Source organism: Phaethon lepturus, unplaced genomic scaffold, assembly GCF_000687285.1.
Source record: "Phaethon lepturus isolate BGI_N335 unplaced genomic scaffold, ASM68728v1 scaffold11001, whole genome shotgun sequence".
NCBI lineage: Eukaryota > Metazoa > Chordata > Aves > Phaethontiformes > Phaethontidae > Phaethon > Phaethon lepturus.
The window spans coordinates 18,091-38,078 of record NW_010518471.1 but is presented as its reverse complement, the minus strand read 5'-3'; the positions used below and the strand labels follow the sequence as shown (position 1 = coordinate 38,078).

The 19,988-nt window shown below is 40.6% G+C and overlaps 1 protein-coding gene across 1 annotated transcript in view; it reads left to right on the top strand.

The window, feature by feature from the left end:
* EYA4 (EYA transcriptional coactivator and phosphatase 4) overlaps positions 1–19,988 on the top strand; it is a 52,166-nt gene that overhangs the window by 14,839 nt on the left and 17,339 nt on the right. Inside the window, exons 3-6 of the mRNA XM_010296742.1 lie at positions 13,083–13,207; positions 14,375–14,473; positions 15,222–15,239; positions 19,739–19,831. Of these exons, the coding sequence (XP_010295044.1) occupies positions 13,083–13,207; positions 14,375–14,473; positions 15,222–15,239; positions 19,739–19,831 (335 nt within the window). The remainder of the gene's footprint in view (positions 1–13,082; positions 13,208–14,374; positions 14,474–15,221; positions 15,240–19,738; positions 19,832–19,988) is intronic.

The following is a 19,988-nucleotide window of genomic DNA, read 5'->3' as shown; positions in this document are numbered from 1 at the left end:
AAAGAGACTCCTCCATAAGCAGCATCTGGCTCTCTGGCAGATTTGTCAAGCACTTCTGCTAATGGGTTTGGATTTGCCCAGGGGTCTTTTATGTGGTTACATTGCAGATGGTCTGTCTGTTCTATCTTCTCCTTTTGAATGCTTTTATTTAAAAAAAAAAAAAAAAAGCAAAAAACTTTCATCTGATCCTCAGAATTTACACACTCCTTTCCAGCTGATAAGGTTCTTTATGGGTCTCATAAGATGCCTGTGCAGGCTCCATTCTGTTAGAAATTGCAAAGCTTTCCATATATCCAAACGTGTGTCTTGAGTTGTGCTGGCAATTCTGGACTTAGTTCTCCAGTTTAGCTGCCAAGTGATATAATTTACTGCAATCTGAGTCCGTATTATTGTCAAATTTCTTTGGAAATTACTTTATGTCATTTGTAGACCAGAGGCAACTTTACCTCCCGTTGAAGCATGAAATATACTTGCCTTAGAATCACAGAATCATTTAGGTTGGAAAAGACCTTTAAGATCATCAAGTCCAACCGTTAACCTAGCACTGCCAAGTCCTTCACTAAACCATGTCCCTAAGCGCCACATCTGCATGTCTTTTAAATACCTCCAGTGATGGTGACTCAAACACTTCCCTGGGCAGCCTGTTCCAATGCTTGACAACTCTTCGGGTGAAGAAATTTTTCCTAATATCCAATCTAAACCTCCTCTGGTGCAACTTGAAACCATTTCTTCTTGTCCTATCACTGGTTACTTGGGAGAAGAGACCAGCATCCACCTCGCTACAACCTCCTTTCAGGTAGTTGTAGAGAGCGATGAGGTCTCCCCTCAGCCTCCCTTTCTTCAGACTAAACAACCCCAGTTCCCTCAGCTGCTCCTCATAAGACTTGTGCTCTAGACCCTTCACCAGCTTTGCTGCCCTTCTTTGGACATTCTCCAACACTTCCATGTCTGTCTTCTAGTGAGGGGCCCAAAACTGAAAATCTAAGTTCAAATCTGGATTTGGTTAACTGTGAAATTGATGGTCTCAATCTAATTCATAGGGGATTCTTGTCTGCCATTTAGGAGAGGCCCAAGACTGAAGCGGCAAGTCTGTGGGAAGGTATGTTTGGCAGATCTATGGAGAAAGTCATATGCAGTGCCCAAATAAATAGAGCAATTCCATGTATCAACTTTTTAGCAGAAGTATTTATTGTGAGGCGCAAGCGTAGAAAAGGGCAGAGAGGGAGAACATCCTGTTTGATGAATTTCGTTTTAGTTCTGTTTCAATTTACAACTGAATCTCTGTCACTTTAATTTTTAAAGGTTTTTGTGATTTTGTTTGCTTTTCGGTGTAGAAGTAATTGGCAGGTGACTAGACATAAGATCATGTTTTATTCCTGTGTTATTTCAGGCTTATGTCTTATTTTCCTTCTAATTATGTAGATTAAATTAAATAGAAGAAAAACCCTGTGCTCTCAAAGATGCAGTGCTTTTCATGACTTTCTCAAAATAGTGCCGGAGAAGCATATTCATCCCCCCTAGCATTTCATTATTATACCATGTTTCACAACAGTAATATTTTTAAATTTGCCAAGAAACAAAAATAATTGAATTATAAAAAGCAATCACATTATTATTAACTTCTCCTACCCTAGTGCCCTGTCTCGCAAACCAGGTTCTTAACCACTGGGGAACCTGTGCTAAATACCGTAAAGTTACAGTCTTACGTCTGCAATATAGATGTGCGTGAACTTAAACCCCAGCCACACTGTAGGGATTGTTCCCTCCTGCCCTGCTTTTTCCTCAGGACTCGGACAGAAGTGGATATTTAATGTTTTTTAAAGGCGAGGCGGTCTGTCGGAAGTCATAGCAAGGTCAAACCGTTTGGTGTAAGCCGGGCTTTCAGCAGAGGGAGCTACGAGGGACGGTTTCCACCAGGCAGGCTGGTTTCCCGTGCGGCCGCGCCTGTGCGGGGCGGCGCGGGGCTGGAGCCGTGGCTCTGCCCGTGCCCCGTATCCCCCCGCCCGGCTGGGGATCGGCCGAGCTGGAGCTGGAGGCGTGACAGACCTGCCCCTCCTTGTGGCTTAAGGGGATAATCTGGGGGTATTGTGCCCCAGGGTCCTCAGCGACACGTATTTATTGACTCTTAGAAAAATCACCTACTTCACCCCAAATTAAAAAGGTATATAAAAACTGTGTGCATGCTTTAAGTCTCAAATTATAAAATGACTTGGGGAAATCAAACAGTGAAGCAAAATGAAATGTAATCATTTGATATCAATTGTAAAGGGCAGCCAGCTTGAGAACTTTTATCAGGGCATCATTCTCTCTCTTGCTCAGAATAATAGAAGTTGTTTTGACTGTAAGTAGTTATTAAAGTGAATGCAATAATCTCCCTGTTCTTTCCGGTGTGCAGGTAATAAGGTCTCCTGGACAAAACGAAAAGGGATGTGTGCAACACGTCTAGGGTACCTTGCCATCCAGAATGGCTATGCCCAGCTACACCTCACAGGAATGATCAGATGCTGAAGCAGTTAAAGCATCAGGCGGTCAGAAAGTTGTATATATTCATTTTATATTCTAAACCTAACTCGTTGTTGTGACTGCAATTAGAGAACAGAAATAATTGCTTTTGACACAAACTGTTTTGAGGCCAATCATAATGCGCTCCACATGAGGTAAACTACAGAATATTTGTCTTGGGAGCCAAGGTTCAGATTAGGTTTAACTTTTAAGGGGAACTTCACTGTTAAAAGTGAGATGCATTAATGTTTCCCATGTTAAGACTGCTTGCCAATAACTCTCTGTATTTTATATTTACAAAAAAAAAAAAAGGCAGCGAAGATTCAGAATGTTTGCATTGAAACATGAAGTTTGAATGGAGCATGAAAACTACCAAGTTTTTGGCAACTCCTGTATTCTGCCTAGTCTGTCATCATAATTTATCCTTTCTGGAGGTGGATGAAGTTCTTGCAGGCCCCTGTACTGGTGGCTAAAGAAATTACGTTGAAATGAGGTATGATCACTCTAACACAGCCCACCTGAAAGAGCTTCTTTTCCCTTGGGCAATTGCTGGTAAAGAAGAACCATGTTTCAATAACTAGTTTGAAATTTAACAGACATTTCAATTCAGGGCAAGTCAGACACAACCCACTCTCTACTCTCTTGTTATGCAAATGTGAGGTCATACTTACATCGTGCAGTCTGGGCTCCATTGAAGCCAACAGCAAAAATTCCCAGCCTTTCATCCTTGATTTCCCAATTTTAGATTTCCTTAAATATTGTCTTACATGAATAGCGTTGACATTATTATATTGCAATTAATAATGTTATTGCTATATTGCAATTAGAAATGTAGACATGGATCAGGCACCAATATCTGAACCCAGGCATCCCAGCCGTCACATCTTCACTGGTGGTGGTGTTTATGTGGCGGGTCAAGGGAGGGATGTTCCCCCTTGCTGAAAGTACCTCCACTACTACACAGACAAGCCCAGAATGAAGGGTGCTTGACAGGTACATCAGATCCAAACAAAAGAGCTCCCCAATTACAAAAGAAAGTTTCTCCAGCACCCTAGGAAGGGATATGAGGAATTATATCCCTTTCCCTCTGAAAAAGGTGGGTGGAAGATATGATAGTGATGACTTTATCCCTGGAAATTCCTCTTTCTCATGTGTGGGTGAGTACCAGGGATTTGAAGGACCTTTTGACGCTTCTTTCCACCTCAGTCCGCCATGAACACGTGTTTTGGAAGAGGGCGTTTCTCCTGTTCAGGAATGAAGGTGCTAGAGCATCCCCTGCTCATTGTCCGTAGGAAATCAGGGCTTCAAACAGCCCTTTCAAAAGTCATCTCCTCATTTCACTTAAAATAAGACTGTTGTGCCTTGAGGAACCGTGCCTTGTATTTTCCCTGAGATGTTTTGAAATTGTGTGCAGTAAGCAGTGTGGCTTCAAAGGCTAACTCTACGGAGGACAGATTGGCAACAGGCTAGTAACTGGCAGAGCTGATCGGCTGTATATGTGAGAAATTGTCTTTGTTGCTCAAATTAGACTTAGAAACACCAAAGAAAGACTTAGTGAGATTCTCCAGTCACTGGGTTTGTCACCTGTTCCTTACCTCTGACCAGGTCACCTGTCGGAGGTGCAGAAAGTACTCTGAAATTCCGGGCAGATTTTTAAGATGAGACTCTGAGCAGTTGTTCTGCAGAAGTTGTGGCATAGGAGGGAAGGCCACAGGCTTGCTGTTTGCATTTCAGCCATCTCCACAGAAGCGTTTGTTATTTGTTTATGACACAACTCATCATGTTGTAAGAACCACAGAATTTGCAAGCGCTGATCACATCTGGAAGTGATCAGAAGTGGAAATGGGAGCTGTGGGGTGAAATACTCTTTGAAAATGTGGCCCTGTGATCCAAAGACCTGAATTTAGATCTTACGTGTCTGTAAACTGGTAGTCTGTATTTCATGTAAGTTGGATACTTGACAGCTCCCTGTGGAACTGCAGTGTCATTATTGCTTTTGATTTATGTAAATGCTCACATAATGACTTCAAAACCTACTTTAGTCACCTTTTTTTAAGCAGCAGGTTAAACGTGAGTTAAACATGAGTTTAACCTCCTGTGTCCCTTTACGTGTTTTCTGTTCACACCAGGAGTAGGAACCACGTCATGCAGCCTGTGGGCTGCGTGGCCGGGCTTGTGGAAGTGTGTGAAACGTGCCCCCGCCTGAGCCCAAGCTGTGGCAGGGTTTGCGGCGCGCCAGCGGGTGCTGAGCCGAGCTGGTGTACAGCCCAAGCCCAGGGTGGGCCAGCCTGTACGTGGACTACGAGAACTGAGCTCCCTGCTGTCCTCTCTGCCATCCCACCAGTCCCTGGTCCGCATCGCTTATTAGTTAGAAGTGCTCTGTCCGGCTCCTGGAGTGGTTTTCTCCAACCAGCTGCCTTTTTCTTTGAGAAGATGGGAAATATGTGTTCAGACACCACATTACCTCTTTCCAGATACTTCCTCCAGTGCCTGGAGTATAGACCCCGAGCTAAAACCATACCACATCAAACCTGTGGCTGTCACATTCAGGTAGCCCAGAAAAGAGATCTCAAAGGCTGGGATCCAGCTGGCCAGAAGGTATTTCTCTGCGTAGCTTTGCTTTTCGTGTGTGCATCTGTTTATTACATCAGAATATAATAGTTACCCATATAAAACTATCATTTGCTTTCATCAAGTCAAACCAATCCTAGACTGCAGGGTGGGGAGGTGAGGTGGAAGGGGAGCCATACAGAAAAAAGTCTTCCCATTATCTACCTTTTCAGTGACTGTTTCGCTAGTGTAGACCTGTGTTTTGTAACTGAAGAAATCGCCTGAGCATAGAGAGGGTGAGCTGGAAGTTTATGCCGAGGTAAATAATTTAATAAGTTCCCCTCTCCCCCCCCACACCGATTTATCTTGATTTTTATCTATTCATTTTAATACTTGTTGGCTTTAGACAAATGGACTACATGTCCAACAGGAGAATCCAGAAATGGCTCCTAGAAATTATTCCATCTGTTATCCACAAGTGTGGAAATCTAAATTAATTTTACATTGTCTTTTGATTGTGTCAGGGAGATGACATTCATTCCCAATGAAAGTAAGAAAGCAGCAAGAAAATAATTTAATGTGTATTTGTGGCCAACTGAGTGCACTAGAATAGACAGTTTACTATGGTTTTCTGGAAACCACATTAAATGACATTAAACTAAAATAAAATGTCTCAGTCAATCAGAAACCAGGGAAACCATACAGTTACTGACTTTTAAGCAAATAATAGTTTACAGCAATTATACAGCACAACAATCCAAGCCTTCTAAATTCATTGCTGTGTTTAGTCATCACCAGAGCAAACCTAACCATATCACCTTAGTTTTATTTCTCAGGCAGGAAAAGAAAACGTCAGTTTTTCTCTTCCAGCAAAAATAAACTTGAATTTATAATCAATTATTTTTCACAGTATTTCGTCATATTTTCTCGCTGGACCCATGAAGAAGCAATATATCCCTTTCAGTAAAACAGTATCTGCTTATTACTATAGCAATAGCCGTATGATAGATTAACAAAAGCGATGGCCCATGGCATTTGCTCATGCGGTAAGAAAAGAGGGGAGCACAGATTTAATGAAGACAAAACATACCTGCACCGAGTTGTCGGGGAGCACAGGGAATCTCAAGGTGGCACAGGGTCAAAAAGAGAGGGTGATAGCAAAAGTTTCACTGGGGAAATGGGAAGGGGGGGGCTGGCAAGAAGCTGTGGTGCTGATAAAAGAAACATCCTTTTTCTCTAGCTGTGGATGGCAGGAGGAGGCAGGCTACAATGCCGGCCTTTGTCACCGAACCTGTTTGCTGGCGGTCTCAGCTGAGCCCTCTGCACCGAGTGCATCCCAAGCACTGACACTGGCTGCCTGTCAGGCAGCTCCTGTAAAGTAATACTGTCTGCATGAGGGTTTTTTCCTCCTGGTATCAGAGCTTGAATAACCGAGAGAAAGACAATAGGCATGAAAGCAAAACTGAGATACAATCACAACCGGTGCCACTTTATGCCCCCGAGGATCACCTAAGGAGTCCCATCCTCTGCAAGATAAGCAGTACTGTTGAGATCGAAAAGGCTCTTAAACAAAATCAAGCAGTTTTGAGGTTTCCTCAAATTATTGTCGCTTTGTACTAGAAGGGTCCTGTCCACAGTGCAGTTATTGCAGTCCCTGGGTAGAGGTGATTTCCCTGTGAACTCATGCGCTGGGAAGCTGCATGGTGATATTCAAGCTTGTAACAAATCATCCATGTTCAGGAGGAGTCTACTACAGTCCTTATTGTACACTTAAAGTTCTACAAAGCTGAACCTCATGATATTTTTATTAGGTATTACCTATGTGGTATTTTTAAAAAAAAATAGAAAAGTTCTAATGTTTTAATTCTTTGTTTCACTAAGGTTCCCTCCCTTTGATACCCTCTGTCTGACATCATTGGTTGTAGATTGACAGAGAAGTGTTTTCTTGGAATATCAATGTGGCATTAGTTTTGCTTTGTTCTCTTACTTTTTTAATATGAAAGTTGACACCCTACTTACAAACCCACGAGAAACAGAAATTATCCAGCTAGAATCCACCTTCCATCCCCAAACGGTTGCAAAAAGTTTAGCACTTGTTTTCTGGATTGTTAAAAATAAAGTAATAAAATAAAACTCTGAAGAGCATTTGCCGGGTTTATCCCTATAACATGACATTTTTTACTGCTTCTTAGCACTGTATCAGATCACTTTACAAGTTAAGAAACGAGGCCTCAAGGAGAGCAGAAAGGAGGTCTTGCTAGTGTCCAGCAGCATTATTTGTTTTTAACTCTCTGGCAAGCGCCCAGAATTCCCATGGTGGAGGGGCATGCTTTTGCAAGATTGTGCCTAGAATAGCAAAAAATCTGCTATTTTTGCCATCTATTAAGCTTGAGAAGATAAACAGGAGGGATTGATGAGCCTGAGAAAACAAGAGGGGCAGTCCTGTCCATGGAGCACATTTCGCTCATCCGTTTCGCTGCTTCTTGATTACCTTTCACAGTGTCAAAAAATGACAAAGGCTGCTGTACGCAGCGTAAAAGCACCTGGAAAAGAAAACATTATTAACCTGTATTTTAGGGTGAGTGTAATGATTGGAAATGTTACTCGTTTGAGGAGTGTTCTCAGGCTGTCTGTTGTGTTACACTGTTTGTGGAAGTCTTTGGCGGAAGTTCTAGGAAAACTGTGGAAAGTTTTTCATCGTTTATTTATACACAACTGTATGTGGATTTTTAGCACCAAAGAATTATTAAAAGTTTTCATGTAGCTGTGTGTTAGCGTGTGAGTATTTGTATGCATGTGTGTATTCCCTTGAAACTGGTCCATCATCCAGAATCCCTCTCTCCTCCTTCTTCCTTACTGCCCGCTGGGTCTGTGAGGACTGTTAAAGGGTTGGTGTAACTTCTTTTTAATTACATTACTTCTGGTTTGTGTAAGTGCAAGTAAACATGAAAAATTCCTGGCCTAACTGTAAATGTAATGTGTAAAATACAGCTTTATAAAAAAAAGCTAGAAGAAAACTCTATAAATATGATGTATCTATTGTTACCGATTTTTTAAAACTTTGTTGCAGCTTTTATATATATTTTATTGGAGTAATAACATTTGTGTATGTGGATCTATTCTAATTTTTATATCGTAGTGAAAGGCTTGTATGAGCTAGTTCAGACTGCATATGGAAGAGAGCTCGGCTCAGTAGTCATGTCCAGAACATGGCTGAAAGATCTGGCTAAAAAAATTTCTGTGGGAAATGGAAAAAAATCCCCACCCCACTTTTCTGCAAAACTGTGTAGTTGGTCAGAGAACTGAGCTGACAGCAGTAGGAAACAGATTTAGCTGAGTCTGAACAGATCTGTTACCCAACTTTCATATTGCTCTAAATGTTAATTTTAAATAAAGAGAAGTTCCTGTTTGTTTAATTTCAGACGTTCCAAGGTAGCTGGCATCTTAATTGGACAAGGCTCCAGGTTTCTGTGAGAAAGTTTGGGATATGTAAGAACTGGGGTTACAACAGGAGAGACTTAAGAAAAACAGGGGAAAACTAACAAAAAAAAATCCCCTAGATAATGTGGATTTTTTGCCACAGTGAAGTTTAGTAAAGATTCTGCTAGAGAAAATGATGTAGAGAATTTCCTTTTAAAGAATTTTAAAAAGAAAAATCCCTTAAAATCCTTTTAAATAATTTTGGTCTGATTAATTTATAAACTAAATGAAATTATTCCATTTTAAATAGCCTTTAGTCAGTCCTTTCAGTTCCCTTTTAAATTAGATTTGCTGCAAATGCTGCACAATGAGCAATTAGTTTTTGTAAAATACTCTGTTTAGTCTAGGATTTTAAGTACTTTGTTTTCATGTTAGAATATTTTTTCTTTTATAACTCTCTGATAAATGATTTCATACTTTCAAACTTGTTAGTAAAAAAGGTTGAAATATAGTAAAAGTAGATTATGTAGCAAAACATTTACATTTTAAAACATGATCTCTTTAAAGAAAAAAATTATCTAAATATGATCTACTTCTAGAATTCATGAATAATCAATAGAGTTGTGAGTTGTGCAAGAACCTACCTCTTAGTCCACATTTATAGTATTTTAATTCAAAATGCAAATGGAAAACAAAGTTATAATAACTCAGATTTTTTCTGGAGCTAGATTTTAATTCTGCTGAAGAAAAGCAGTGAACAAATGGATATGTGATTGTAATGAAAGAAAAAAACCGCAGGAATTTTAAAAACACAAGCCTAGAACCAAGGCTTGAGCATTTTACCTTTAAAATAATAGAAGCGAAAGCTCTACAGAAATACAGTGATGCAGTGGTCAAATTGGACATACTTAAACCTTCCTCGTGCAAGGTTGGGTTATGATGCTGGGCTGTGTGCCCCAGTGGTTTGGGGCGCATCACAAGTTCTGTTTGGTTTACTGCCCTTGGGTAACGGGGGGAAGAATTTCTCACTTTGGATGCTGTTCCTTAACCCGCTTCTGAATGTAGGTTAACCCTTGAGAAGATGTCACTTCAAGCCAGGGAACAAAATGTGGGAAGACCAGGACTCACACACAGCCGTCTTTTTGACACAAACCCGCTTCAATTTGCTGGGGTTGTCCACGTCCAGGTTGGAGTTGAAGCCCACGAAGATCTGGGATGCTGTTTTGGGCAAACGGGATGTTTTAGGGGCTTTTCCAGTAAGCCTTTGCTTACAAGGGCAAATACCAATTTTCAAAGACTTAAAACGTAGCCAAAGCAGAATAAAGGACAAATTCATCTCGCCAGATTTCAGGTTTTCGCTCAGGAGCTTGGAGTCATGCTAACGTTCTTCAAACAAAAGGTCAAGAGAAAATTAAAACATCTTCTTACCAAGTAATCCATTTCCTCTCAAAATTTATCTTTCGATGCAATTTAGCATTTTACTTAATTACTCTAAAAAGTAGCCTGAGACAATGCAAGAGGGGGAAGACTAAAGCTCAAACAGTTACGTACCTGGCAGAGGAACAAAAAAATGGAAAATAAAGTTGTATGATGCAGTTTTTTAAACATCTTTAACAATAGGCTTTATTCTGTCTAAATTGAAACACACTGCATTTACTAGAAAACAGTCTTTCATAAATAACTGCATAAACTTAGAAGTATTGATTGGTCCTTCGGAGATCACTCTTTTTTACATTTTTTAGTGCAGGAAAACACATATTGAACTCCAACCTGCTTCTGATTAAGTCAGTGAAAGCAGGACTCTGATAAACATTTAGTTGTACAAAATTAATTCAAGATGTTGGAATTATTTCATCCATTTTATTAAGCATTTTTCCTGAATTCTCCATTCACTGGAACTGTAAGATTTTAGTAGGTCTGTTACATCTTCCCAAGAAATTTTTAGGCTAAAGGTAAACCAAATGCATCCAGAAAGGTGAATTGAATGACATCTGTTATACAGAAGGTAACATGTGCAAGTGAGTAAGTAAATCACATAGGGATATATTAAAGTAATCCCCTTACTTGTTTACACAGGGTAGAGCACCCAGGATAAGTATAATGTAATACACGTGGTTTTGTGATACTTTTTATTGGTTTGGATATCCTTTTTATCCTTAATAAACTACCAGTAAGTGCAAGATGCCTTTTACTCACCAAGAGAAAATGTCTATTTGTAAATGTACTACTTTTTAAAAAGTGTTAATTAATTAACTTGCCGTGTCTGTGGACCAGGATGCCATTTGCTGTAGAAAACAACTGTAAGGCAAATAAAACGCTTGTCTGCACAAAAGGTTTCATACTGGTATGGAACAAAAAATATTCCTTTTGTTTAGACTATTCCTGATTATTCCTTATTATTTAGATTATTCTTTATTCCGACTGTTCAGATTCTCTGCCAAGCAAATAAAAATCGCTGGATTTAGTCTTCTGATTAAGAAAATCTGATTCACTTGAGTGTGAAAGGTGCTTGAGATGGACGCTTCTTAAACGCAGTAGCTAGGTAAATCAGAAGCTGTGGTAATGTTTATGCTAAACAAGAAAAAAAGCACGCGGACTTTCTGAGCTAGAGCTGCCCGTTAGGTACCTCTGGGCTGATCATCCTTGAGCAGGAAATCGTGACACTTAAACGGCTGCGCGAACACGTGGGGAGCATTACGCTGCGTGTGCAACACACGTTGTTTATTTTGCGTAGCATTCTCCTGCTCCCTTAAATACGTACAAGATGGAAACTCAGACTTTTTTTAACCTTTAACTGCTATCCTTGTACAGAAACTACTAAACAAAAACTGACAGACTAGTAAACCACTTGAGTTCATTTTATTTCGTCTAACACTGATCACATTTCCAGTAGACGGTCAATATAATGCGCTGCTGACAGATGTGGAGGATTGTATATACAATTAGATGAAGAAATCCGGGTCAAGGCAGTTCAAATCTCAGTTTATGCCTTTGTATTTCCTCGAATATGGCTATAAAATTCTTACCTGCTGATGCTTGGCCTTCTGCAGTATCAGTTTTCCTCTGCTCATCCAGACTGCTGCTGCGGAGGCTGCCCGGCCGGTGGAGTACCCGTGCCTCTCGGGTTCGATTTGAGCATTTACGGGAGTAAATAAGATTCTTTGCTTCCTGTGCCTTTGGGTGAGGCCTTGGTGCATTTTCCCGGCTGAGATGTAGTACTTCCTACATTTCGTGGAACATATTCATGACATGAAAGCTCTGAAGCTGTGTCTTGGGTTAAACGAATGCAATGAGAGGCAAGCTAAAGCATCCAGGAGATCAACAGAATTAAGAGCACAAAATGTGAGATGTTTTTGTTCTGGGGTTTTTTTTTTTTTCCTTATATTGGAGAAAAAAATAGATTCAGACATCAGACCCATATTTGATGGAAATATGGTGGGGGTTTTTTTTGTGTTGTTTTTTTTTTTTTCCTTAGAAGAGGACGTGTGGAGCACAGAAGGTAGGCAATTTCAAAGTGAAACTTGCAATAAATACTTAAGATGCTGTGTGTTGCCTTAACAATTTACCACTGATTTTCCTGGTCAGAATACAAATATATAAGAGCGGTTATTCTCACTGAACTATCCCACTTGTTCATCTCTTTCCTAGCCATTTCGGTCTTCTACAATGTCATTGGGCTTTTACAGCTCTGTAAGACAAACTTTCTGTTGGCCTTTGTAGTATACATATGGTGAACAGTTTTCCTGTCATAGGCGGGCTGGAAACTTTGCTTACATGCAAAAATGTTTCTTTGGGGAAAAAAATCTGTGTAATTAATTTATAAATGAAGCAAGGAAAAGGTGAGCACACACTGCAAATTGGATTGCAATTAGCAGTCTAGCAAGAAGTGCTGCTTGTCTGCTTTGTCCGAGAAAGGCAGATCTGTTGTCACTGGATGACAGCTGTCCACAGTCTCCCAGTATAACTGTGATCCTGAAATCCATTGCAGTCTAAATCCGCTTGAAATTTTGCAAGTTTCCTAGAAATTGCTCAGAAGAAAAAAAAACATCAAGTGAGCTAGTAAGAATACATGCATTTGTAAGAGTGAAGAACCTTCCAGATGTACATAAAAGTTCTGTTCATTCACCTGTATGGCCTGTTCCTATGATTTAGTGTGGATGCAGTGACTGCTGGTGGTTGGAATACAGGTAACGGGAGGCAGAAGTTCCTATGCTGACTTTTTGTGTAATGACTGACTTTTCACTTTATTTCGCTCTTTTCTTCTATGAAAGAAAATATTACATGCATTTTTCCATTTATCCCTCCATCTGTGCACCCCCCATGCCCGTCTTTTACAAGCTGTTTGAGTAGTTTCGTAAGCCTGTGTCATTTACTTCATAATACCTAAAGGAAAAGTGAAAGATACTGGCCTTGTTGCTGTTCACATCAAATTATTAGCTAATTTCTTAGGTTTGGTAAAAAGCAAAGATAACCTTAAAGGAACCTGTATTGTTATATTTGTTAATCTGGCTGCATTGCAAACTCTCCATGTAAAAAAAGTTGTTATAGAAAAAGCAGATTATTATAGATAGTATCACAGTGCATTTAAATGCTGTCACCGTCTTTAACAGGTCTATGGAAATGCAAGAACTAGCCAGTCCTCATAATCTGGTTGGAAGTAGTGATGCACCGGGTGGTTCCAAACTGGATAAACCTAATCTCAGTAGCACATCAGTTACAACAAATGGAACAGGAGGTAAGTATAAGACACTGCTGGCACATAGAAAGTTTGGGCTAGTTTTTAGTAATTTTTTAACATACTTTCAAGGATGAGCATAAACCCATTTATAAACCCAGCAAGAATTGTGAAAATATGGCAGTCATACCAGTGTAAATCTACTAATGCGAACAGCACTTCTTCGATTTGCACCAATTGAAGTAATTGGCAGAACTGTGCAAAGGTGAAAAAAGGAAAATCTTGGAATGGTTGATTTGAACGAAGTATTAAAGGTTTGGTTATATCTGTTGGTAACTTGAAATAGATTGTATTTTCTGCATCATACTGCATTGCTGAGTACTCTTGTACCCTGAGCTACACCTATTTAGGTTAATTTAAAAGCTCTGTCAAAAGAAGTGCATCAAAATGAGGCTCAGGTAATTTTTTTACATGATGAACATGCTAATTCCATTTCTTGGGAGGTAATGAAAGTTTGTCATAAAGAGATTTTAAATTTTCCTCCGAACTTACGGGCCATTGCTGCTGCACCTGTTACTGAAGGGACAGCAGTGCCATGCAGCTGCCACACAGATGTCCCAGTGCTTTCGGACAACAGGCTTTGGCAGAGCTGAGTTGGAGCAGTGAGAGGCGGGTACCACGTTCTGAGATGGAGTCCTGTTCCCATTAGTGTCCATGAGAGTGGCACCGTGCATACTAGTCAAGCTAGAGCGTCAGCCCTCTTTTTTGGAGTTTATACATTGCTGTCTATTTTAACAGCTGGCACCAAGAAAATTTTTTTACTTTGTTCTTTCTGGCCATAATGTAAAGCATTTTATTCACTTACCCTGTTTAAAAAAAAAATCTGTCAATGTCAATAAAAAGTGTATGTGCATGTGAGGGTAACCGAGCTCTGCAGAGGAGGACTGAACTGTTAAGGTTCAACCTATTTATATTTTTAAATAGAATCCTTATTCTGGTATAAAGAGAAGGGAAAACTTCAAGCATACCATTAAAGCACACTAATAACTAGATGCCTTTATATGACGCTTGCAAAAATAAACCATTTAAAATAATACTCATAAAAACAATACAGTGCAGTTAAAAGACTTGGCTCAAAGTGCAAAAACACTTCCTTGCATTGAAGACTATTCATGTACACTGAAGAGACCTTGGGAGAATGAACCGTTATACCATTCCTGTTCTCAGGAGACAACATGACTGTGTTAAACACTGCAGACTGGTTGCTGAGTTGCAGTACCCCCTCTTCTGCAACAAGTATGAGAGACCCTGGTACAGTGCATGCGTGTGGCGGTGTGTCTCCGTGACTGCTGTGTAACGTCTCTCTTGGTTTGCTCTGTTCTTCTGTTAGGCGGGCTGAACATTTTCACAGCGTTTTTCTCTGCCATCTTTTTTTCCACCTCTCTCAGAGGCCTTCCCCACAGCCAGAAAACTGGTAGGAAGTTGCAATAAAGTTGATGAGCAAGGAGAATTGAACCCACTTAAAATTAGCTTAACTGTCCACAGGCTGTGAGAGACTGGGAGAGCCCTGTGGTGATGAACATTGCTGGGAAATGCCGGTAGTCAGCATTGCTGGAAGTCAAACCAATGGGTTTTCCGCAGAATGCCCATTTATTTTTCTTTTGTTTTTAAGTACAACATTGCACAAATCAAAGTTGACATTATTGTTACTAGTCCTACTACTACTTTCATTATTGATTAAAGCTTATGTCTAGTGTGCTACTACGTGTAACTTGCCGCTTTACAAACATTTGGCCAAATTTTCCAAGCTGTTGTTTTCATTTATGATTTTCCTCTCATATGTTAATTGTTATCAGTTATAATGATTAATAATAACTATATATGTGACACTGGCAGTATGTATGAGATTAATCATATGTGTAAACATGTGTCACCATGACTCTCTACAAGCCATTACACAGGTGCTTAAGCTGTGCAGGTTTGGACTAAAGTTTCCTTTTAAAAAAACCCTCAGAATCAGCTTGTCCTTTGTAAGCCACATATCCAGAGAGAACTTACCCCGATAAAAGTTCAGACTTGAGCACAAAAGATTGTTTGCGCTAGAATAACTTATCCCATGTGAATGCTCCTGCTCAGTTATAATTAAGTTTAAGGAAGGACTGAGCTAAATAAGTCTGTCATGGTTTAACCCCAGGCAGCAGCTAGGCACCACACAGCTGCTAGATCACTCCTCCTGCTTGGGATGGGGGAGAGAATTGGAAGGGCAAAAGTGAGAAAACTCGTGGGTTGAAGAAAATTAACTCTATCCCAGCCAAAACCAGCACAGTCTGTCACCTCAGTTAGCTGTTCAGCATGTTCAGATGTAGGAGGTAATAATTTAAGTACTAGTTATCAGTAGTGAGGAAATGTGATGTGAAAGGCCTTGCATTACTTGCATTAAATCTGATTTCCCGTAGGCAGCAGAATGTTTAGATCTGTGCTTCTAGTTGAGTATATTCCTAGGTAAACCCTTAGGGCTTGCTAAAAGAAAGAGGAAAATCATTCCTATGACAACCTGTGTGGTTTACTGTTTTGCATGAGCTTTTAGTTAGACCTGTTTGCTCTAATAGCTATTGCACTTGCTTGACCTGCTTCATGCATAGTGGTAGCATCTCTTGCCCCTAAAACTCCGTGTTCATTTCCAGCCCTTAATGTTGAGAGGTTCTTTAGCAAAAAAAGAGGTTGGCAGAGTAGTAGCCATGTTGGTCTGCTAAATCCTTTCATCAAGAAGTTATATTGTAGAAGCTGTTGCCTGTTGGGAGCTGTATTCTGAGTTTGTCTTAGGATAATGAAGTTTGGAAGGGATCCCAAGGAAGGCCAACCCTTGCGCAGAGCAGCACCAGCTTTGCTGTTAGATCATATTACTCAAGGCAGCGTCTAGTTGAGTGTTGAGTATCTCCAATGTGGAGCTGCCACAGCCTCTCTGGGCATCCGTCCCAGGGCCTAACTCCTCTCATGGCAAAGAGTTTTCCTCTTACATCTAATTGGATTTTTCCCTTGCTGCAGCTTGTGTCTATGGCCTCCTGTCATTTCACAGGGGACCTTTTGAGAAGAGTGTGCCTTTTTTCTTTGTCATCTTTGCACCTTCCCATTAGATACCTGCAGGCAGCAATTAGCTCTCCCGTCAGCCTTCTCTTCCTAGGACAGAACTGGGCTGTCTAGCCCAGCTTCTTCTGTCTGTCCTTGTACATCATATGCCCCAGCCCCTGACCGTCGTGGTAGCTCTACTCTGTTAGAATGCGCAGTCTTTACTGTTAGCAACACTCAAATGTATTTCCAGCTTGAGATTGCTTTTTGTTTTATTTTTACTCTTTTTTACCATACGTTTAAAAAAAACAACCAAAACTAAGCCACACTTTAAAAAATAGAATAGTGAATGTGTAGTCTTTAATGTATTCAGCCAAAATGCTGGTTCAAACTCCTTTTTTTGCATTATGTCTAGAGCAGTTGCCATAGTAGTATCAGAACCACGCTTTATCTTGCATGTGGGAAACACAGGGATGATTCTGTGTTTTCAATTGGTGTCAACTTCTATTTTGATTTCAGCTTTAAATATCCCTGGGTTTTTGATCTTATGTTAGAATTCTTTTTTTTTTGTTAGCTTTGTGCTTTTTTCCCTCTTTGTTTAAGGACATGCAACATAAACAAAGAAAGGAAAGAAAGGTAATAGTCCAAATGTCTAGCTACACTGAGGAAAGACCCTGATGAATTCCTTACTGTCATAAAATCTGAATGTAACAAAGTAGAACTGTTTAAAATCAAGCACATATAAAAATACTTTCTACATGTATTTTTCAACAAAACACAGTGCCAATATGATGTTTTTCCTCAAGTTGAGTACATGAGAGAGTTCCTTTTGGTTTAGAACCTTTTCTGCTTGACAGAGAGAGAAAAAGATGGTGACTATGGAAGTGCACTGCAGCTGGCATTAACCAGAATTAGACACAACTCTAACGTAAACATTTCAATTCGCTGCTGAAGGATTGTTAAATAAAACAGTTAGGCACATACTGGAGTGTCTTTCTGGATGCAATACTGAACATAGGTCTGTAGCTCAGTATGGGCAATAGTGGAATGCCATCTTGAACAGAAACAGAAAAGGGTACTAAAAAGTAGGTTTTTTCATGTAGGTAAAAGAGACATGCAGCTTATAAAGTAAAATATGACCAAAGATCTTCAGAGGGGAAAATACAGATCTTTTCAACTTAGTATGATTTTTCATTCTCTTACTGCAGTACATGCAGACACCTGTATATAGTCATCGGAAAACAAACTAATGTAGTTCACTTTTCATGCTTCAGGCAACAATACAGGTTCCACGTGACTTGAGAGGCCTGAGGTTCAGTGGAGGCAATTATTTTGTGACAAATGACCCTTAAGCTTTGTCTTGAGGTAAATTTTACTGATCTTACGAAATACATAGAGCAATGGGAATGGTTGGTTATGAATGACTTTGTTCATTTTGTGACATTTTTGTCACAGCTTTTTTTTTTTTTTTAAATCAGAAGATAATAGACAGGAAAATGACAAGGAGTACATGACAGCTTGAAAAAATGTGCCTAAAATTCTCCCCTGATTATTTCATATTGAATTAATATCCTGCTGCTTGCAGGGAGATGGGTGTGGCAGTTTTATTAAAGAGAAAGGGTAATGAAAAGAAGGTTACATTTTAAAGAACGTTACATTTAAAAGACGCACATTCAAATTTTTTTTTACTCTTGCAAAGATACAACTGTACAACTTGTGCAAGAAGGTGCTACTTGGTTTGATTAGCACTGGGGCACCGGCGGCACAGCGGGGCACTCTCCCGGTCACAGAGACCATCATCCCGATCTCTCGGCTGTTCCCTGCTTGATCTAAACAGGAGTCCCCTTGAATGCGGCGCAGGTCACTAGTGCAGTTGTAGACATCTGCAGCTTCCCTGTAGGCATCTGCAGCTTCCCGCGTGACGTACTGAAGTAGGACCCGTTAGGCAGCGTGGCTGGAAATGGGGTGTCGTATTGCAGGAGAGGTAACTCACGCAGAGCCCGTCACGGCCGGCTGGGTTGGTAGCCGGGCAGTTCCCGGTTCTGTAGGTGTTGTTCTGGACATTTGTCCCATGAGCAAACCAAATCCCTTATTTAGCTCATCCACTGCCTTTTCCTCTACAGAGCGTAAGAGGGATGGTGAACTGGAGGGCAGCTCAGGCTGTACTTGGGCTGAATCACCCTCTGGAAGTACCTCTCTTTCTCGACTGAACATAAAGGGAGATTAGTACGCACCTTTTATATGCCTAAGCTACGTGACTTGAATCTGAGCCATAGTTTGTAAATACACTGCCAGCTCAGAACATGAAATTTTCCCCCTCTCCTTGCTATTGCCTGTGAATGCAGTGATGTTGACGGACGAGGGCTTTGGTCAGCTCAGCTGATGTCCCTCAGAGGCATCAGGTAACTAGCTGGGAAGAAGATGCCTTTGCTTGGCGTATGCTAGACCTGCTGGGGGGGGCTGTCACAGCAAAGGCTTCTCCACAAATCCCAGGCTGCACCCTTGGAATTTCGATACCTGGCGTATGACCGCGGTAGTGACCCGTGCAGGTCCTCACGGCCGCTTCGCTCTGCGCCCCTGCGCAGCAACCGGTCCTGTGGTATGTATAAGCAGGTTGCTTATACATGATAAGACGTGATAAGTGCTCTCACACGCACCTAACTGACCTGCGCAGAGCAGTTGTCGATGGCTTCCACCTTTGCCCGTCAAACTTCTAATAAAAGCTGTGGCGTATTCTGCACCACTCTTTCTTACCACATCCATTAGACGGGTAGTTCCCAAACTCCAATACAAAAGTCCATGGCAGATGGACTGTTCAGGCAACATATTAAACCATAAAATCTAGATTGCCTCTATAGTGCTCTCAGTTACAGCTTGGATGGTAAGAGTGCATGATGATCCGTAAGGAATCATTTGCGATCAGAGGACCCAAATGTTTGGTAACCTCTGAGCTGGAAGCTGACTTGTCGTGGCTGTCATTTGTGTCCTACTCCTATGGCTTTTTTTTCTTTTAAACTTCTCTCTTTATTTATGGAAAATCGCTTGCTGGCGACCTATCTCAAAAAGCCCCCCACAGGCTCTGTAAAAGGGGAAGGGGAAAGGCAGGATGCTGACACCGTGAAAGTAATTTGCTTCCATATGAGCATGAAACCGTATTATTATTGTTTCACTTGTCAGGCAAAACTATTTTCGTTACGTGCTACATCCCTTGACAGTTAATGTTTCCTTCCTCTCTGCTACTCTTGGGGAATTGTTAGAATCAATTAGATTTAGGTTGAAATCTCCCCAGAAGATATTCCAGTTGCTAAGACCAAGAGATAGGCGAATGCACAGATAAAAAGCTAGGTAGATGCATGGCCACTCCAGACGGAGCAAGTGTAGATTGTCTCAGTATGGTGGTAGGCAAAGGTCGAAGCTGTTGCACCGCATGCTTGTTCTAGCTGGACTACCACTAGTGAGACTGGCATGAGGACTCCAGTAAAAATGTAGAAGTAAAATCTCATGTCTACTTATTCTTCTATGTAGTGTCTCTTCTTGCAGTTAAAACAGAACCCATGAACAGCAGTGAAACAACAACAACAACTGGAGATGGATCGCTTGACACTTTTACTGGGTCAGGTAAAGCAATAATAAGATCACGTATTGTTAGATGCGCATTAATACAGCATTTGATAACCTTCACTAATGAACATTTCACTGCATGGAAGCAATCTTGTAAAAACTGCAATAAAGTAACATTTTAATATCAGATAATAATAGGGTTTTTATTTTCATA